General features: G+C 41.7%; 1 protein-coding gene across 4 annotated transcripts in view; it reads left to right on the top strand.

Moving 5' to 3' along the window:
- LOC134212805 (GTPase-activating protein skywalker) overlaps positions 1–22,784 on the top strand; it is a 237,906-nt gene that overhangs the window by 136,433 nt on the left and 78,689 nt on the right. For all 4 annotated transcript variants that reach the window (XR_009979348.1, XM_062690991.1, XM_062690989.1 and 1 more), the window contains 2 exons: positions 10,953–11,155; positions 11,231–11,435. Coding sequence is in view for 3 of the 4 variants with exons in the window: in XM_062690991.1 (XP_062546975.1) it covers positions 10,953–11,155; positions 11,231–11,435 (408 nt within the window). In the remaining variant the exon portion in view is untranslated. The remainder of the gene's footprint in view (positions 1–10,952; positions 11,156–11,230; positions 11,436–22,784) is intronic.

Here is a 22,784-nt window from a genome sequence, read left to right as displayed (position 1 = left end):
ACGGACACGGAGCCTTATCGGCGTCACGAGACGCACTTCTTCCTTTTCGTCCTGTTCGTGGTGAAGCCAGCGTGGCTTGTGTAGAAGAACAATAGCTGGCGACGTGAGTTCAACTTTATTTGTGGCGATTAAGAATAGTACCTGACACAATAGAAGCATGGTGCCATTACGTGAATTGACAAAAGCCGAACGTGGCTTTTTTGATTCCTTAGGCAATATGGAGTCGTTCGTTGCAAATTACACCGAGCAACGCGACCGGCTTAAAATTTCGTCACGTCTGGAGCATGTGGAATCTCTGTTTAAAGAGTTTCGCGACAATCGGGTAAAAATTGAAGCACGACAAGATCAAGAATTGGGAGCAACGGGCACAAGTGCCGAAGAAAAGGAAGCGCAAGTGAAGAAAGACGTGGATACAGCGAATCGAACGACACGGTTAGATTTCGAAAATCGGTATTTCGACGTGAAAGATTTTTTGGTGTCACACCAAAGCAACACGACAGCTACAGCCTCCTCTTCTTCCTCTTCACCCGGCCAAACCTCTTCCTCTCGCATTAACCTTCCGGTTTTCAAGATACCTTCGTTTGATGGTAGTGTGAAAGACTGGTTAAGCTTTCGCGATGCTTTCCAGAATATGATCGGCAAAGATATCTCGTTGTCACCGATCGACAAGTTCAATTATCTGCTTTCCGTGCTCACCAAGGAAGCTAGAACGTTGGTGGAGTCAATCGAAGTGACGGCTATAAACTTTGAAGTGGCGTGGCAAATGCTCGAACAACGGTTCGAAAACAAGAAGATGATCTCCCGTACGCTGATAAACAGTTTTTTGGATTCCGAACCTATTAAGCGGGAATCTTACGATGGTCTAGTGAATCTCATCGACTCGTATGAGCGCAACCTACTGCAACTGAGGAAAATTGGACTACCTACGAAAGGGTGGTCGCATCTATTGGCTCACATACTCTATACTCGGCTCGATGCCGATACTCAAAGGCACTGGGAGCGGACACACAATTCCTCGAGAAGTACCGACCTACGAAGATATGCTGAAGTTTCTGCGCGACCATTTAGCCACCCTGCAACCTTTAGCAGTTTGTAAGCCTCGACCTTCGGAGTGTCGCCAAGACCATGGAAGACCTGCGCAGAAGTTCAAATTTGGCTCTACACTCACTACCACAACCGTGCCGAGAAAAGCTTGTCCACACTGTCAAAACCCTCTCCATTCTCCTTTTAAATGCAGTTCCTTCAACAACATGACTCCTTCCCAACGGCTAGAATCAGTCAAAAAGCTGGCCTGTGTATTAATTCGCCTTTCTTCCTCTAATTTGATAAGGGCTTGTCCTAGCTCAGCTTGTCGTGTTTGCGGCCAAAAGCACCATACGATGCTGCATTTGCGCGTTTCCAACAATGCATCCAGCCAGGGACAAGATCATTCGCAATCGCAATTCAATAAACCCGCTATTCCGCAAGGTCAGCCACCAATCGCACCAGCTTTAGACAATACCTCCACATCTCAATCGCAAGTTTTCGCTACCACCCCACTGCCACCGCTTCGATCGAATCGTCCGCGTTCGGTCATCCTTCAGTCGCTCTTCCTACCAGTGCACCAAAAAATAGTAGTATCGTTCTCCTCTCGACTGCTGTCATTAAGATAGAAGACAACAATGGAAACATTCAGTTTGCGAGGGCACTGCTGGATTGTTGCTCTGAACGCAACTTACTCAGCGAACGCTTGGCACAGAGACTAGATCTGCAACGGCAGCACGATCACCTAGCATTTCAAGGCGTGGGACCTAGTGCTGCAACATCAAAACAATCGACGATGGCAACTATCCGTTCACGTTTTACGGAATATACTGTCGATCTCAAGTTCCACATATTACCAGAATTCAAGCCCATCGTACCTTCAAGCCAGTTGCACACAGGTAACTGGAATATTCCATCTTTGTTCAACTCGCCGATCCTCGCTTCTTCGAGCCCAACCAAATAGACATCATCATTGGAGCTGAAGTTTACTATCGCCTGCTACTAACCGGATTTGTGGATCTTGGTCCAAAGTTTCCTCAGCTGAAAGAAACAGTCTTTGGCTGGATAGTTTCCGGTAAATGCGACACGACGGAGACAAATCGCTCTGCCGTCACTCTCATCTGCACCAATGCTGATTTGGAAAGGCAGCTTGCTCGTTTTTGGGAGGTAGAGTCATGTCACTCGAACGAATCGCTCTCAGTAGAAGAGCGGAAATGCGAAACTCACTTTGCAGCAAATACGACTCGCGATCCTTCAGGACGGTATGTAGTTTCGCTTCCTAAGAAGCTTGATGTTCTCGATAAACTTGGAGAGTCTCGAAGCATCGCTATTCGGCGTTTCATGTCACTAGAACGCCGCCTTAATTCGAACCCGCCCCTGAAGGAAGACTACAAGGCGTTCATTCAGGAATACCTTCAACTAGGGCATATGGCTCTGATTAACCCTAGCAACGAAGTCTTGCCACCTGGCAAGAAAACATACTACATGCCGCATCACTGCATCGTTCGCCCGGACAGTGTTACAACGAAACTTCGCGTCGTATTCGACGCATCTTGCGCCACCGAGAGCGGCGTCTCGCTAAACGACGCTTTAATGGTGGGTCCCGTCGTTCAAGACGAGCTGTACAGCATTCTTCTACGCTTTCGAATCCCTCGTTTTGTCATCGTTGCCGATTTGCAAAAAATGTATAGGCAAGTGTTGGTGCATCCATCGGATCATATGTTGCAACGCATCGTTTTTCGTTCCTCGCTAGTAGATCCTATTGAAACCTATGAGTTACAGACGATCACTTATGGTACTGCGGCTGCACCGTACCTTGCGACCCGTTGTCTTCAGCAACTTGAATCTGACGGTGAATTGACTCACCCAGTAGCCTCCAAAGTGCTATCCAAAAGTTTCTACATCGACGACCTGCTGTCCGGGGTAGAATCAGAGGAAGAAGGAAACGAAATGTGCCGACAATTGATCGATCTCCTGCAGTCGGCTGGATTCAAGCTGCACAAGTGGGCATCCAACAGCCCCGAAATTCTTCAAAATATCCCTGTCGACCTCCGTGAACATCGAAATCTTCTTGAACTTGATTCGTCATCATCGTCAGTAAAACTCTGGGATCATTGTGGCAGCCAGCCGAGGACGCTTTTCGATTCAATATACCGGCTTGGTCCTACGACGCTACCATTACCAAACGATTAGTTCTATCAGAAGCGACGCATTTGTTCGATTCTTTGGAACTATTGGGTCCTATTGTTCTACGTTCCAAGCTTTTCATTCAGGAGTTATGGAAAGCAAAAGCCTCCTGGGACGCTCCATTGACCGAAAATCAACAGCAATGTTGGAGAGTATTTCGTAGTGATCTAAATTTACTTGATTTGTTACCGCCCCACGGTGATTGGCTTCTGGATTGGGTTGTGTCCAAGTAGAATTTCATGGTTTTAGCGACGCTTCAGAAAGCGCATACGGAGCTTGCATCTACATCAGAGCCATATTGTTGAACGGTATAGTGTTTCGGGTCATTTGCTTACAGCGATATCAAAAGTGCTTCAAAAAGCACCGAGCTCCTGTAAGCTTGCCTCGCCTGGAACTCTGCGGAGCGCTTCTCTTAAGCCACATGTTCAAAAAGGTGGAATGCAGTCTGCAAATTCAAGCTCGTCCGATCTTTTGGACTGATTCCACGATTGTATTTCATTGGTTATAAGCTTCACTTGCTCGCTAGAAGAAGTATGTTGGACATCGAGTGGCGAAAATCCAGCAAATAACCGCTGCCGGAGTTTAGAGACATGTACCAGGTATTGAAAATCCGGCGGACGTCATCTCTCGTGGGATGTCAGCAAAGGAGCTCGTTGATTCCTCGCTATGGTGGCAAGGACCTCAATGGTTGCAGCAGGCGAACAGATTTTGGCCAGGTCCCGTTGCGACATTAGATGATCACTTCGATCATAATCAGCTAGAGGAAAAACCGTCAGTTTCTTTTCCTGCAGTCGTCCGAAGCACTATTTTTACAATGAAATCTTCCCTATCGGACCTAGTTCGCATGGTCGGCCATATGCGCAGATTCTTCAACAATGCAAGGAAGAAGGATCATACAACAAGACACAACGGACCTCTGTCAACGGTTGACCGGACAAGTGAAGCAATCGTCTAAGGTGAAGGGTCTCTCCCCCGTACTCATTGATGGTGTTCTTCGCACACGAGGTCGGCTCAATAATGCAGCTATACCGTACGCTCAAAAGCAGCCAATGATCCTTGACAACAAACATCCTTTCACGCTGTTAGTTGTTCGGTATTATCATCTGAGTCGACTACACACGGGACCAACACTACTCAGCGCCATCGTTCGGTCAAAATTTTGGCCTCTGCCCTTCCGTGATCTCGTGCGAAAACTCACTCATGAATGCATCACATGTTTTCGCACCCGACCCAGTACAAGCCAGCAAATAACGGCAGATCTTCCTTCCGTGCGAGTATCACCAACATTTCCGTTCCTGAACGCTGGAGTAGATTTTGCGGTCCATTTTACCTTCGCCCGCCTTCGCGGAAGGCTGCCCCACTGAAGACATTTGTGGCGGTTTTCGTCTGCCTATCAACCAAAGCAGTACATCTTGAGTTGGTAGGCAACCTTTCTACTGAATCGTTCATAGCGTCATTAAAGAGATTTGCAGCACGTCGGGGAGTACCGAAAAACATCTATTGCGATAACGCTACCAACTTCGTCGGAGCTCGTCGAATACTTAACGAATTTCTACAATTGTTTAAATCCCAGCAGAACCGTTTGGATGTCACACGTCAGTGTTCCACTGAGGGCATCCAATTCTCTTTCATACCTCCAAGGTCACCGCACTTCGGGGGTATCTGGGAAGCCGCAGTCAAATCCCTCAAGACACACCTTCGACGAACATTAGCCAACGCCTTGGTTACCACCGAGCAATTTCACACGCTCTTAACGCAGGTCGAAGCGCTTCTCAACTCTCGGCCTTTGACGCAGCTTAGCAACTCACCAGAGGACTTGGACGTCCTCACTCCAGGCCATTTTTTGGCGCACAGACCTCTGACCGCGATCCCCGAACCATCCTACGACGAAGTACCTTGCAACAGGTTGTCGCAGTGGCAAATGGTTCAAGAGTTTCTCCGCCGCCTCTGGAAGCGGTGGTCGATGGAATATCTGTCGGGACTACAACAGCGCACCCGTTGGACCCGTGAACGTGACAATATACGCATCGGAACGATGGTCCTTGTTCGTGAAGATCATCTGCCGCCACTAAAGTGGCGATTCGGTCGGATCATCGAAGTATTTCCCGGCAGTGATGGACTCATCCGAGTTGTTAGCATTCGGACCAAGGACGGCGTCTACAAGCGGGCCATCTCTCGAGTCTGCGTTTTGCCTATTCCCGAGAAACAGTCAGCTGACTGTGAAGAATTAAATCTTCAGCCGTTCGAGGTGCCAGCAACACAGGCAATGTCGGATGGGAGGGGACCTCATGGTCCCCTCACAAGTTAAGTATTTCTTCAGTTTGCTGCACCTTGTCTTCTCCGTCCTAAAGTCGAATGTATTGGTAGGATTCTGGACTGCGGCTATGATTGACCCTGTACATCTAAATCGTTGGTCGACGTGCGAGTTCCGACCCGGCAACTGCCAATCAATGTCGACGTGCGAGTTCCGACCCGGCAACTGCCAATCATTGGTTGACGTGCGAGTTCCAACCGAGATCGAGAGGACGAAGCCAACGAAGACAGCAGGAGGAATATTATTGAATTTATACAACATTTTGTTATTTAATAGTAGATAAGTTAAGCATACCCACCATGGCCAAGTAATTATATTGAAATCTATATTTCAATGGTGGGCGGTATGTTAGGGCACAGACCACAATTGCTAGAATTACCTTAAATGAATTTCGTTAGTTGCATTTAAACACTCACTCTCAATTCTATCTTTCAGCTTCACCAAAGCGGAGAAGAGTATCGCAAGACACAAAACACTACTCACTAGTTTCGGAGTCTAGAGTAAATTCAGTACGAATAAAGCCATCCACTGTGTACGTCGTATTCTATATCGCTTCAATAAAGAATCGAGTATAAACGGTCTAGTGTACCACGTTTAGATAAAAAACGGCGCGTTTTCAATTCGGTGGTCAAACCACATCTAAAAGACACTGCGCGCGTGATTCTCACGAATCCGGAGAACTAGTTTAGCAACAACGTAATTATCAAAATCTGGAACGAAATGCCCATGCAGACCGTGCGTGCCGCTTGCGATGGGTTTTAGAAACGTTTGAAGCTCGTGAAGAAGTACAAAATATAGGTCATTCCAAAAGAAATGTTACAAACGTTCCTTATAAACAATACTTTCAATGAAATGGAACCGGGAAAAGAAATAATTTAATCTCAATTTTTAAACATTTTTTGAAAGTGTATTCGAACTTATTGAACACCCTGTACATACGAATGCCTAAAAAAATATAAATGTTCTGGATTTCCGTTCCCTTAGGGTCCTTTCACAAAATTCGTAACGCTGAATTTAGTAATTTTGATACTTTACTCTCCCTCTCGCAACCTTTTTTATGGAAGGATTAATTTTTTTGTACAGACCGTAACGCTTGGTCTGACTTCCTCCCTCCCCTAAAGCGTTACGTAATTTGTGAATAGTCCCTTAAGAAAGCGAGAAAGGCACTAGGCACATCATTACTAGGTGTCTTGCCATATTGGATACGTTACGGATACACACTGATAATACATATTTCTATTTTTGTAATATGGGTAAAAATATTACTCCGGATAATCGAGCCATTTTCTCCGGATAATCGAGCCCCGGATAATCGAGCCTCTGGATAATCGTCCGGCCTGTACTAGGGCCTTCCTTAACCTAGTAATAAGAAGCGCATCGACTTTGTTCGACTAGTCGAGTTTCATCATGTGGATATCATATTAAAGCATATTGTAACTTGAAGTCCATACTAAAACCTATTTTCTGAACTACTGTGACTGTTCCTTCGAACAACTTCCTAATCATTTTATGTCCCTTCCATGACTTGATTTGGGCTCATAGTTGATTTAGTACATGCGTTATGATGAGTAGTCGGAACTGACATGTAAATAGAAATGTTCTGCTCCGTGTTTATCATTTATCATTTGAATATCTGCCATGTAGAATGAGTAACCAAACGACATTATTTAGTACAAAAATAGACATGATCCCTTTTATAGGTGTCCTGGGGCATCAATGTAGTCGCAAATCAATTTCAAATGCATGAACATCAATTTGTTGGAAAATCATGAAGAAAGAGCTGCCGCACGGTATATGTTGGTGTAAAAATGGAAAGAGCAGTCAATGTGGTCGCTAATTGGATACGAGCGCATAATCATCTGCTTGGAAGAAAATCACGATGAAAGAGCCGTCGCATGACATATTTTGATGTAAATACGGAAATGTTCCCTCCAACGGGCTCCCCGGGGGCACTTGCGGGTTCCAAGAGTGGCCACTTTCGTCGGAAGCCCTCTCGTGGACCATACATCATCTTTATCTCAATCGATTCCTTTTAGGTTGTCCAATTTGTCCAAATAAATATATTTTGCATTCCTTTCCATTTTTTTAAATATTGGATTTGGAACATTTCCAAAGCCATTAAAAAGCTGAAAAACACCTTCGTTTTCAATAATAATCTTGTTTTAGACGATTTGGGTATTCAAGAAAAAAAATCAAATTTGTCTTTCACGATCCTCAGGATGATGTAAGTTTGAAATTTTATTCACAACTACACACCGTAATTTGTGACATCATTATAAAGGTTTCGGTAAGGATGATTTTTTTTTTATTTTATCCGTATTCTTGTTTATGGAAGAACTATACTTTAAACGTAACTATACTCAAACGTAAACAAGAATAAAGATGTTTGACTTAAAGAATATTGTTCATATGTTAGAAAATTATTTTAAATATCAAATTGTCGATTGGTTTGAATAAATGCGATACAGAGATGTTTAAAAATCGTACCTTTCTTCTTATTGGCATTACATCCCCACACTGGGACAGAGCCGCCTCGCAGCTTAGTGTTCGTTAAGCACTTCCACAGTTATTAACTGCGTGGTTTCTAAGCCAAGTTACCATTTTTGCATTCGTATATCATGAGGCTAACACGATGATACTTTTATGACCAAGGAAGTCGAGACAATTTCCAATCCGAAAATTGCCTAGACCGGCACCGGGAATCGAACCCAGCCACCCTCAGCATGGTCTTGCTTTGTAGCCGTGCGTCTTACCGCACGTCTAAGGAGGGCCCCTAATCGTACCTTTATCATACGTAATAAATGAACACTATTGCACCTTTGGAAGGTCTTGTTTACAACTCCTTCCAAACATTTTGCAATGAGAGATAAGTTTCGGATTATGTGTTATATGTTCACAAGTTAAATAGCAAACATATAGTATTGAAAGACCCTGTTTCTGATAGCCCATTGATGGACACATTTAAAAATGAATTTAATTAATTATTAGGAGTATGCATAGTAAGTTTTCTAAATTAATCAGACAATAAGCTTTGTTGCTATTTGAAAAGTTTATATAATTCTATCAAAATGTTTAATACCAATTCGTGAAAATATTATCTATATTTCAGTTCTTAAATTTTCAACCAGCATAATTTAGAAAAACTCAAAATGCACGGTTTTAACCAAATTTTATGTAAATTCAATCAACCGTTTGCATGATTTGTGTTATTCGTTACTCAATGCAGGTTGATTTTATTTTCTTCACTCATTTAGCAATTATAAGATTTAATTAGCCAGCAGGAATCCACTCGTTTACATTTAATTCTGCAGTTGCACTATGTTTTCTTACATGGAAATTCTAAAGCTCGCGTTTTTTCAGTTGCATTTCTTTCGGGAAATTTTCCAAAATATCGGGAGAAAACCGGGAAATTGAAATCTAATATCTACTGGCGGTGGTCATTGTCTCTACAACCAGTCTTTCGAACGGTATGTTAACTTCGTAATTACTATTTTATAAGCATTTACATTTCTGGGTTAATATGACCATAACATCTTATTCGTAACTTTTTTTGTGGGGTCGTTCCTGTTGCACCTTAAAATGCTTTTTTCATATGAGATGCATTATTTCCATTGAATCTTAAAAGTCCATGAATCAGCCCTAGTACTGGCCCACGAAGTCTCTTGCAATTTGCGTAAGCAGAAAGAGTATCTTGTAGGCGGCGTTCAGTAGTGTGATCGCGCGGTAGTTTCAACAATCTAGCTTTTCGTCCTGTTTTTAGATAGGACACACTCCTGCTGAAGTGAAGAACTGAATTCATTTCAAATTTCAAGGAAATAAAGAAAAAAGCACTTATCTTATAACCTTGAATCTATAGTTATGTCATATTATGTCTAATTTTACGAAAGCACCATACATAACTCTTTTAAGAAATGTTCTATAATGAATCCCGCGAAAATATTCGCTATCTTACCAACTTGCATAATTATCATTTGGTTAAAAACCACTCTACAACCTTTACTTATAAGGCCTTCTATTGCACTGTAGGTCGGTCATGTTATCATTGTTAGCAATTAATAGCTCTGAATTAACCCTTTCATCAAATTTCATTATCCACTTACTCGAATAAAGTGCAGATAAGCGGGAATACTGCGAGTCAAACCTCTCAATGTGTTGGGTATTATGTTGGCAATTCTTCCTAAGCTGGCTGTTCATTTGTTTTCATTATCGAGCTATTACTTTTGCAAGAAACATGCCGGTTTAATTGAACGTTAGCGTTAATCAATTAAAACAACTGTAAAACAGTTTTTTCTTAAATGAGATTATATTTAGTTACACAGTTATTTCTGTTTATAGTATCTGTTTGGATCAAGTGATTAAACAAATCAAGCAGGACACTATCAACTCACTTGATAGGTCTAGTTTTTTTTTCGAGTGTGTCACCTCAATCTCAACTTGAAGGTTTCCACGAACATCGCTAAGGGGAAAGGACCGTCAAGCGCATGGAACACATGGCGTTTATCACACACGCATTGAAGGTAATCGGGTTTGTGCCACTGCTGTGTTCTCAAGTACCAATTATATCAATCATAGTTTGATGTGTAGCTGCCAAGATTAGGTAGGCACTTTGTAGTAGGACAGAGCTAATCAATCTAGAGCAGTAAACTTTAGCAGCAATTATCGCCCCGAAGTGGATCTTGTTCGCTCCACCATGAAGTTGAATAGTGGAGCCACTGGTGAGATGCCTATTGAGCCTTTAATCCTTCAAAAGTGTGTACTGCACGTAATCTAGGCGGAACGCTAGATTGCCATAGACGCCGCGGCAGGGTTGAGCGAGGTCATCGTAGTAATATTTGCTAACGATAAGAGCGCTCTGTACATCTCACTGTATGTCAAAGAGCAATAGTAATGTAAAATGTGTAATTTCCTAGAATTAATGACGGTTGTTCCACTTGTGCACCATTTGTAAAACATGTAGAGTGTAGACAGAGTAGTAATAAATCGTGTCAAAAGCAACACCGCCCACTACACAATTGTAAGAGCCGCTGGTACATAAAATGCGACCCAGAATCGATACCGCTACAAAGATGACGCACTACTCAGTGGCTGGTGGGAAGCTTAAGGGTCATCGTCTCCCACTCGTTGTTGTTGATACATCAATTATTCACTCTGTTGTTGAACGAAGCAAAAGTGCACCTGATTCAACTGTCTTCCATTCACCTTTGAAGTAACTTCGGTTGCCGGTGAACCTTTTGTGAGTAACTATCGGTGACGAGGTTAGCGACCGGAGCTACCCTTCGGAAAGGGTTGTTAAATAAATGGCTATCAATTAAAAGCAATTTATTTTTGTAATATTCTTTTTCTACATATTGCTATTGTGTAGGTTACACATCCACACAACTCTTTTAGAGTATATTCTATAAGTTTCTTTCATTCTTCTCATTTTCAGGGAAAAAACCAAATCTAAAAACATTTCAAGATGTGCAATCACTCATACAGCAAGGTAAGAAACGCGAAGCCAAACTAGTGCTAAGGGAAAACTCATGGCCCACCAACTCGCCAATTCGGTCGCAACTATGGCCGGCGCTGTGCACTCAGCACCACGTCGGAAAAACGATGCTGGATGGATTCTACTGGGACATGGTGAATCAGGTGCGTACGAGATTCTCTCCAACCTTGCGATCTGTTGATTGACCATTTGTTTTCGCTCCACCCCGCCCGCCGCAGGTCTTCGGCACGACAGAGCTGCCCGAGAAACCGATCATGCTACCGCCCTTCGTCGATTCCACCCACTGTCTGCCGTACCATCTGACGCGGAAGGGCCGGGCGGTGGCGGATCGGGTCGTCAGCGTGCTCGGTTACGCGTGCCCCGACATCACCTACAGTCCCACGCTGTACCCCATTACGGCGATCCTGCTACATTTCATGTCCGGTAAGTGTCTGAAGCGGATTCATTGAAACACTTTTTCCAGAGCAGACATCTTTCATCGCATGCATAATTTTCTCGGAAAGAGGATTAATTGGAGCGGCTCATTTCTTGGAGTGCTTTCAGCTCTATCCAGTCCGTTTGGGTGGTGTATGCTGCCCAGCACATGAGGTTACAGATGAAATAGACAAATATTTGCTATTTTTATTTGTTGCGATGAAGCGTGATGTCAGTCAGTATAATAACAGTAGTTTAGCTGCTAAAACTGTTTAGATTTCAGTGAAAAATGAAATTAGCTTGTAATATGATTTTATTTGAATATAACTTGTATTCGTTCTCTCTTGTACTATGAATATCTTGTAACGTTGATTTAATTTAATTCGAGCAGCCTTTTTCAAATGGCTATATTTTAATAATCTATTCTTTAAGCGACAAAAGTACAATTAATAACTAGATAAGTGAGAAGTAATCTATAGTCAAAAAAATTCTTTCTGAGATTTCAAGGATAATATTTACTTCTGAAATTCTAATATAAGTTCTTCTGAATTCATCCAGAAAACTTTCCTAAATTTACCCGGTGGAATCATTTGAATCTAGCAGGGTAATTTTTCTTTATTTTCCCAAGGATTCTTCTTTATTTCCTCAAGGATTTCCAAAAGAAAGTATTGTTAATTCCTCTAAACTTGAACAACGAATTCTTCTAAATTTAGACAAATTTTTTTCAAACATAGTTTCAAGAATTCACTCTGGAAATATTCATTTTTTAGTAAATTAGTATATTGTTTCCAATCGACAGTTTCAGAATTTTACTGAGCATATTTTCTCCAATGATAGCTTTCCGAACTGTCACGAGAAATTCTACTAACCTGTATCGGCTTTGTTGAAAGAAAACTATTGATATTTCGTGATATTTCGTCACTATTTGTAGGGCTGTTACATAAGTCGCGGATTTCGCAAATTTGTTGCGGATTTATCTTTCCAGTTGCGAAAATCGCGTTTCCTTCAAACAGTGTCGCGAAAATCGCGGGCTTAGTATTTTAGGATAAATTTACTTTTGTGTGGGCATTTGCGAAATAAAGCTATGTCCATTTAGAATCCGGAATCATTTGTTGTATTGCAGCGGCACGGAAAGTGACCGCTGCAAGAATTCTTTTACAGCGCTTTGTCTACCTGGGCGCCCACTTGCTGTGGTATAAATTTCACGAAGTTTCGTGCAGCGTGTCAAAAATTATTCCAGATGGAAGCCGAAAGGAGAGAAAAAAGTCTGCACACCCACGTTGATAATTCTGTCATCGACGATAGAACCTACGTCAAAATGGATTTCGGACAGCTTCCTAGCCAAAAATTCTACATGGTGACGACACGAGGAGTAGTTCCTGCGAAGTTTAAGTTTGATGTTGGGACAAACATGCGAAAAAAAACGGATGATTGTGGCAAGCGATATGCAACTGTGGGGCAAAGACCTAAGTGTTTGTGACGAATAAGACGATAGACTCGAAGCTGTATAAGAAGGAATGTTTCAAAAACCGCGGTCGACCTTCCATAAAGCCCATAAAGGTCCCGTGAAGTTTTGGCCAGATTTGACGAGTTGCCACTACAGCCGGGAAGTCATCCAGTGGTACCGCGATAATAACGAAGATTTCATCGATAAAAACATAAATCCATGCAACTGCTCACAGCTCCGGCCCATCGAGATATTTTGGGCAGTAATGAAGCGGAAGCTTAAGAAAAGTGGAAAAAGTGGAAAAACAGCTCGGGACGGGACCCGGAGGACCAAAAGGTTGAACAAAGGGGCCAAGGAGGTGGACTCCGCAGGTGGGCAACTTTTGTGGAGGGGAATAAAGAAGAAGGTGCAAATTTTCACTAGAAACAAGAAAAAATTATTTTTGTCAATATTTTTTCCTTAAAGTACAGTAAATTACCCTTGTTTTGATGTATTAACCTTATTTGTGGGTCAATCCGTTACCGAGATACAGATGATTTTATTATTCCGGATTCTAAATGGACATAGCTTTAAGCAGCCCGTTAAGATGCAAACACCTAGGGTAAAAGACTCAATAGTGGAGGAACCAACAACGTTCAACCACTATTTCATCGCTGACACTAAGTCTAATTTAAATGACTACAGCGCCACTAGCGTCCTAGTACTTATGCTTCTACTATTTCAACTATTGACTGGATAACACTTGAATTGAAAGATACATCATATTGCATTTATGGATTACTAAAATGCCGAGCTGTGCTTATAATTCTTTATGTTTTTGATTAGTATTTTTCAACACTTTTGTGGCGAAAATAACGGAATTATTATTACTATTAAGGGTACGACACCTTATCTACCGTGCGCTGCATGGAGAGTGGACGATATTCGCACTTACAACTGCACTGAGACAGAATTGATAACAGATCGCACATCGGTAAGCTGACTGTTAACTCAGCCCTTCTCATCAGTTGAGCTATACAGAGGTTCCTTTATTTCCCGACAATCTGTAGCGTCCATTTTGTACCTTACCGATTCCCACCTTTGCAGGCATCGAATTCAAATTACATTTCTTTCAGTTGCATACTTTTTTTTCCATTACCTGCGCTTCAAAATTCTTCCCCCTGAAGGTTCATTCGTGCCTGCTCAATTACAACAGACGGTGACTGAGCTTGCAGCCTTCGACGATATAATGCTCATGAAAGATGGTTAATCTACAGACGAGGCAGTTTCTCACTCACTTGGCGAACTAGTCAAGTCTTCTTCAATTGCAAAGAGCCATCATGAACGCAACCTTCCATGGAGTTTATAGCGTTTTAAGAGTTCTCTACTGAATATTAGTTTCGCTTTACGCTCTTCCGGCATACGAAAAATTAACAATAAGCATTATCTCCTATATAGTGATAAGCTTCTGTCAGAAAAATAAACATATTTTCAACTTCTAGCTAAGACAATAGGTGAAAAGTCGTCGGAAAATGTATTTGTGACTTGGTCACTAGATCCTTTGATGTACAACGTATGCTCGGAAAAACATAAAAATATTTTTTGTAGAAAAATCACATGAAATTTATTCTTTCAGATAGTGTAGAGTGGGGCAAGAGTGCGCGTGGGGTAAGAGTACGTTTTCGATTTTTGAAGTTATAAAAAGATAGCTACACTGCATCAGTTTGTCAGGTATTCGTGCCAACTATTATCATGTGTAATTGTAAACGATTTGAATAAACAACAAGGGAGATATGGAGTTAGATAACTTTTTAGTAATTTTGCTAAAAATAATTGGATTTCCGCAACTAATATTTCATTACCATATATACGTTCAATTAGGTGAACATTATACCATTTCGATAACCTATTGTATAGAGTACTTTATGGTCTAGAACACCAATCCGGTTGGTTTTCTAAGAAGTCAAAACCATTACTTGAATAATTGTTGGGACTGTGGGGTAAAAGTACGCAGGAATCGGTGGGGCAATAGTACGCATATGAATCTTCAAGTTATGATGTCAAACCCGTATCTTCGGCCGAAATAAGACTTCTTCCAAAGCGTAAAGATCCACAACTAAGAAAAAGGGACAGGATTTGAAATTATCACAAGTTTTAGGATAAGTTGAAGTAATTCGGTGTTAGAAAGGACTTAGCGAAGAAAGCACTGAAGCGAAATAATGGAATTGTATTAGGACTTGTTGGACACCTAAACATAGTACGAAAACACATTTTCATCTAAATGATAATTTCATTTAATCAAAAGAAACATTCATAAATTACGCAACGTTTAGCTGAGAGGGGTTGTGAGATGTGTGACGATCCATATAATTTTAGAGGATTCATACAAATAGTGTACGAAGGGGGAAGGGTTATTAAATAGCCAAATTTTACGTTACGTGATTGGTGGACTTTCTTTAAGGAAAATGCCTTTGTGTACGCCACGCGAAACCTGATATATATTTTTACCTCTGTAGTTTTTTGTATATATAAAAAAAACAATGTTTTTTCGTATGAAAGTGCACATTTTTAGGACCCTCTCCCCCTTTAAGAGTTACGTCATCTTTAAACATTCCCTAATATATGCTCATTAAACATCAATTAAATGTTATTAACTCTTATTTGTGTTAATATATACTTAAAGCACATGATTGGATAAATGCGTACTCTTACCCCACCCGATGCGCACTTTTACCCCACCGGTGGGGTAAGAGTGCGTTTTTCACTTGTCTCGCAATAAGGGTTCTACTAAAACGAATCTCAATAATTTCAATATTTTTTCCACTGGGTAACATAAAGAAAGAGTATATGAATCATCGACACTGATTTGATATGCAGAAGCTTGCTTCATAAGGGCCACATGATCGATTGAAAACTAAGTGCATACTCTTGCCCCACTCTACTCTAATTAGGGAACTGTTCTTCAGGAATTGGAAGAATTGCTCCTAGAACGCCCTAAAAAATCCTGGAAGAATTCCTTTGGTATTTCAATCATAAAAAATTAAAGAATTTCATTTGAAGTTTATTTGAGAAATCAACAAGCTTTTTTTCTTCAAATTCCTAATGAACTTAATATGGAAATACTTCTACTTCTAGAAATTTCTTCAGCTCATTCAAGAAATCCTTCTAAGAATTATTTAAAACTACATACCAAGAATTCCTTCGCTAATTTCTTCAAGAATATCTTCAAGCAAATAAAGAGATTTGCTGGACAAAACAGAAAGTGTGGAAAAGCGGGCATCGAGCGGCCACGTTCTACCTAAGCAGTGGCACCCCCAACGAGGTGGGAACCGGCTTCATAGTGCTGGGCAAGATGCGCCAATGTGTGATTGGGTGGCAGCCAATCAATGCAAGGTTGTGCAAGCTGAGGATTAAAGGCCGTTTCTTCAACTATAGTATCATCAACGTGCACTGCCCACACGAAGGAGACCCGACGACGAGAAAGAAACGTTCTACGCACAGCTGGAGCAGACATACGATGGATGTCCACTGCAGGACGTCAACATCGTCATCGGTGACATGAACGCACAGGTAGGAAGGAGGAAATGTATAGACTGGTCATCGGACCGGATAGTCTGCACACCGTATCCAACGATAACGGCCAACGATGCATAAACTTCGCAGCCTCCCGCAGAATGGTAGTCCAAAGCAAGCACCTCCTTCCCCGCAACAATATCCACAAGGCCACAAGGAGATCACCTAACCAAGAAACGGAAAACCAAATCGACCACGTTATAATCGACGGTAAATTCTTCTCCGACATCACGAACGTCCGCACTTACCGCAGGACGAACATTGAATCCGACCACTACCTCGTTGCAGTATGCCTGCGCTCAAAACTCTCGACAGTGTACAACACGCGTCGAAGTCGGACGCCGCGGCTTAATATTGGCTGCAAGACGGTAGACTAGCCCGAGAAAACGCGCAGCAGCTGGAAGAGGCACTTCCAACGGAAAAGCAGCTAGGCGCAGGTCTCTTAAAGATGGCTGAAGATATATTCGATCCGCCATTGGTAGCACAGCAACCGCTGCACTTGGCACGGTGCCCCCGTGAGAGATCAGAGAAACGACTTGTATGACGGCGAATGTGAGCAGTTAGTGGAAGAGATGAATGCAGAATGGGCGAGATTGCTGCAACACTTCACGAGGACGAACGAGGCGTGATATAAACGGACGCGGAACAGACAAAACTCGATTTTCCGGAGGAAAAAGCTCCAGCAGGAAGATCGAGACCGTAAAGAGACGGAGCAACTTTACCGCACTAATAACACGCAAAAGTTCTATAAGAAGTTGAACCGTTCATGTAATGGCCACGTGCCACAGCCTGATATGTGTAAGGACATAAAAGGGAACCTTCTTACAAACGATCGTGAGGTGACCCAAAGGTGGCAGCAGCCATAAGAAGAACTCCTGAATGGCGATGTGGCTGACGAAGATGGCGGTATGGTGATGAACCTGCGAGAACGCGTGCAGGACATAATTTTACTGGCTCCGGATTTCCAGGAAATCCAGGAGGAAATTGGCTGGCTGAAGAACAACAAAGCCCCTGGGATTGATCAACTACCAGGAGCGCTATTTAAACACGGTGGCGAGGCACAGGCTAGAGCGCTGCACTGGGTCATTATCAAGATGTGGGAAGAAGAAGTTCTACCGCAGGAGTGGATGGAAGGTGTCGTGTGTCCCATCTACAAAAAGGGCGATAAGCTTGCGATGGATTGTGCATACAAGGTACTCTCCCAAATTTTATGCCGTCGACTTGCACCAATTGCAAGAAAGTTCGTGGGGCAGTACCAGGCGGGTTTCATGGGCGAACGCTCCACCACGAACCAGGTGCTCGCTATTCGCCAAGTACTGCAGAAATGGCGCGAATACAACGTGCCCACACATCATCTATTCATCGACTTCAAAGCAGCATATGATACAATCGATCGGGACCAGCTATTGCAGCTAATGCACAAACACGGATTTCCGGATAAACTGACACGGTTAATAAAAGCGACGATGGATCGGGTTATATGCATAGTTGGCGCCACAGGGGCATTTTCGAGTCTTTTTGAAATGCGCAGAGCGTTACGGCAAGATGATGGTCTTTCGTGTCTGCTATTCAACATCGCTTTGGAAGGGGTAATACGAAGAGCAGGGATTAACACGAGTGGTACGATTTTCAATAAATCGAAGTACATGATAGGAAGAAGCTCAAGAGAAGACAATGTGAGCCACCCACCGCGAGTTTGCATAGGTGGTGACGAAATCGAGGTGGTAGAAGAATTTGTGTACTTGGGCTCACTGGTGACCGATGAAAATGATACCAGCAGCGAAATTCGGAGACGCATAGTGGCTGGAAATCGTACGTACTTTGGACTCCGCAAGAGATCGAATAGAGTTCGCCGCCGTACCAAACTTACTATCTACAAAACGCTCATTAGACCGGTAGTCCTCTACGGCCACGAGACCTAGACGATGCTCGTGGAGGACCAACGCGCACTGGGAGTTTTCGAAAGGAAAGTGCTGCGTACCATCTATGGTGAGGGTGCAGATGGCGGACGGTACGTGGAGGAGGCGAATGAACCACGATTTGCATGAGCTGCTGGGAGAACCATCTATCGTTCACACTGCGAAAATCGGAAGACTGCGGTAGGCCGGGCACGTAGCCAGAATGTCGGACAGTAACCCGGTGAAAATGGTTCTCGACAACGATCCGACGGGCACAAGTAGGCGAGGTGTGCAGCGGGCAAGGTGGATCGATCAGGTGGAGAGGACTGGCGGACCCTCCGTAGACTGCGTGGTTGGAGACGTGTAGCCATGGAACGAGCCGAATGGAGAAGACTCTTAAATACCGCACAGGCCACTTCGGCCTTAGTCTGAATTAATAAATAATAATCTTCAAGAAATCCTCCAAGGACTCCTTCGAATATTATAACAAATGATTCCATCGGAGTAGTTCCTAAAGGAATTTGAGACAATAACTTGAGGCGAAATTCGAAAAGATTTTTTGGAGAAATTTTTGAAGAATTTATAAAGAATTTATATTTTTAAATATTTCTAGAGAAATTTCTGAAAGAATAATTGACATCTTTTCCGCAGACATTTCTGGGAATTTTGGAGGAATTTCTGGAGTAGTTTGTGGACGAATTTTCATGGTAATTTCTTAAGCATAATCGGAGTATTTCCTTAAATGTCCTTTAAAAAATCCTGATGAGTTTTCAGAGTGAAATGTTTGAAAATATTTGGGGTGCGTGCCTGGAGAATTTTTTCGGGGACTTTCGGCAGGACTGTCTTCGAAATATTCTGAAGAAGTTTGCTTGGAAATTGCCGAGAGAATTTCTTGAATAATTTCTATTCTTGGAGGGATTTCCGCAGGACTTTTTGAGAAAGTTTTCGGAAGAATTGCTGAAGAAGTTTCTGGGGAAATAACTGGATACATTTTTCGAAAATTTCCAGTGAAATTCCTGAAGAAACTTCCAAAGGATTCCTGAACAACCTCCTGGTAGAATTTTAAGTGGAATTATTCAAGGTATTGTTGGAAGAATTTATGGAGAAATTAGAAATTGAATTTCCATAGGAGTTTCTGGATGCAATGGAGGAGTAGAGGAGATACCGGAGAGAATCGTCGAGGAATTTAAATTCTCGAGGGTTTAGAGGAATTCCGTATGAATTTCGGAAGGAATTTAAGAGAATCTCTAAAGAATTCTCGAAGAAATTTCTCCTTCTTGAAGTCATTTTCTGACGATTTCCTAGAAGAATTTCTAGAGGAACTCCAGAAAAAATCTAAAGAAGAATTCCCTGGCTATTTTTTTAAAAGAAATTTCTGGTGGAATTTCTTAGGAAATAACCGTGAAAAAATGTAAAGGTATTCGCAGGTGAACTTCTGAACGTATTCACGAGGAAATTCTTAAAATAACTCCTAGTGGAATTCCTGGACTCCAGAGGAATGCTTCAGAAATTCTTGGAGCTACTTCCTTAGAAATTCCTGGTAGAACTTTTGAAAGAATTCCTGGAGGAACATTCGAAGGAATTCCTGAAGGTGCTGCCGGAGGAATTTCAGGAGGAGCTATCGCAGGAATTCCTGGAGCAACTTCCGCAAGAGTTACTGGAGAAATTTTCTGAAGAACTTTTTTGGTAATTCCTGAAGGCACATCCGAGGGAAATTCTTAAGCAACTTCTACTGGAATTCAGCGACAGTACTGACATCAGCGCACCAAAAGTTCTGGTTTAAAATCAACCGTAGCTAGGACTGTCATATTCCTAGGACATCATTCACTCTTGTCGTGGTTGCTTGCATAATACTTCACGGAGTTTCATCTGTAGCTGCAGCATATTAGATTTCGGCTTGAACAGATGCCGAAACCGTTGTTTGATGGGCCTTCGATGAGCGAACAATTATTGATGGCATAACACTTACGGATGCTAAATATTAATATAATTCGACTAGATGCTGATGTCATATACAAAAAGTTAGTCGGCATAAGGGCAAATCGGACCACCTTCCTTTTGTCAGTGAAGAGATATCAATTTCCACAAAAGGATGTGAGTAATTCTCGCTGAAACCGGGCCACTATTTACACGAGATTCTGAAAAATGCCTAAATTTATATTCTTTCGAAAGCTTTGGCGAGTATATTAAGGATCCGAGTTAAATTCTGCAGAAAGATGAACCCTCGTTAGTTATACACGAAATCATTTTAATGGACCCTCGATTTTTGTCAATTCTTGACTCACCAAAACTATCATAACTCCAACATTTCTCAACCGATCGTAGAGATCAGCATATTGTTGGAAAGATGAAGAGTGTATCCTCAATTTGCAATAGTAAAAATAGAAGCATCCATATTGAATTTGGCCGCCATCTTGATTTTCTTTTTGAAAACTTTTTTTTCGCCAGGTTTGCAACCACCGATTTTGAATATTAATACATCGATGGAAAGCTAAGCTTATATTGTGCATTGTATCAAAAAATCTCAGGTGTATGTTTTTTTTTATCAAAAGTTATGTACGACTTACCAATAACAAAATTCTTGAATTATTTAATATAATAACTTGAAAACGGCTCCGTTATGCTCAAAACTTTTGAGCCCTTCAAATAAAATACTGTGGTAGATATGCTTTTCATCTTTGAAACATATTTGGCTAAGAATAGTGTATGCAATCAAGGAACTGACGTCGTAGTATAAAATTAACCAAAAAATAATGTTCTTTGGTCAGATGGGCCTTCAAAAAATAATTTGGTAAATCGTACATAACTTTTGATAGAAAAAACATACACCTGAGATTTTTTGACACAATGCACAATATAAGCTAAGCTTTCCATCGATGTATTAATATTCAAAATCGGTGGTTGCAAACCTGGCGAAAAAATAGTTTTCAAAAAGAAAATCAAGATGGCGGCCAAATTCAATATGGCTGCTTCTATTTTTACTATTGAAAATTGAGGATACACTCTTCCTCTTTCCAACGATATGCTGATCTCTACGATCGGTTGAGAAATGTTGGAGTTATGATAGTTTTGGTGAGTCGAGAATTGACAAAAATCGAGGGGTCCATTAAAATGATTTCGTGTATAACTAACGAGGGGTTCATCTTTCTGAAGAATTTAACTCGGATCCTTAATATACTCGCCGAAAGCTTACGAAAGAATATAAATTTAGGCATTTTTAAGAACCTCGTGCAAATAGTGGCCCGGTTTCAGCGAGAATTACTCATGTCAGAAAGAAGATCGTTCGCCTTATATTGCTACCCAAATTGCCCTCCGCTCGTTTTAAAAAATCCATTTCTATATAAATACTACCAGCTTGCCGTATCCTTACGAATTATCAAATCTCGCGTTTATGTTCGCCTCGAATTCTAGTTCGGAAGACAGCATTTCTATATTATTGCAAATAAATTACGAGTAGAAATATAATGAGATTTCTGCAATCATAATCTGTTACCGAGTTACCAACGCACTACAATCTGTTACCATGCGTTTCAGATTTATAATTCAAGATTGAGATTCATCTTTAGTTTGAGAATAATCTGAAACAAATTTATTTTTCAGCGTCAAGCAAATATTTTCGTTGAAGCGATACTGACAAAGAAAAATAAACTCGGTTTGAAAAAAAAGAACTGGAGGCATGTGATCATCGTTCGCTGGAATTTTGATTTATTTATTTGGACATTCTATCAATATGGTTCGCGAACTTACGGATGATAAAGAGATGATGGAGAGCACGTGTTCGGTAAGAGATTTTATGACCAAATACATTTTGATTGTTTTTACTGCGCGATGCCGGATCTCGGGTAGTGTTGAAAAAGTGCGTCATAATGTGTGCCGAAAGAAGTAGGTAGATTTCATTGGATTTGCAGTATCATCATTTGTTTATCCGAAATCAATTTAAATTATAAAAACATTGCTCTTGATTGCTAACCAGATGCCACAAATCGATTTCTACGCCAGATGTGCTTGATTTGCTGCTCGCGCAGTACTTGTGATGCATCGTTCTCTATTAATTTGTTACAACTTTTAAATTTGGAGTCGAGGTTTTGCTTTTAGGATACGTTATTTTTACGGAATGAAAATGCTTTTCATTCTCCTGACATTTCCGAGCATCGAAAAAAAAACGCTAAATTGTTTCCATCAATGTACATCTTGGAGCTGTATCTGCCCGAAACAGACTCCTCCTTTGAACTGGCATTTAATTAGCCAATTCGAACTTGCACGGCTATAATTACCATTAATCTTCATTTAAATATTTATAAAAGCAAATGAGAGCTCTGAACGGTTCCGTTCAACAGCAAGTCGATTGTTTAGGTGTGTCTGGTGGCGTTTTATGGGCATTCCTCGTCCCGCGATAGCATGCGGGCGCGATCGAGGAGAACCGCCAGCAGTGACAACAGCAGTCAGTAGTGGGCTATTTTT

This window comes from Armigeres subalbatus, chromosome 2 (genome assembly GCF_024139115.2).
Source record: "Armigeres subalbatus isolate Guangzhou_Male chromosome 2, GZ_Asu_2, whole genome shotgun sequence".
NCBI classification, from domain to species: Eukaryota; Metazoa; Arthropoda; class Insecta; order Diptera; family Culicidae; genus Armigeres; species Armigeres subalbatus.
Note: the sequence above shows the minus strand (reverse complement) of the source record. Positions and strands in the feature narration are given on the sequence as shown.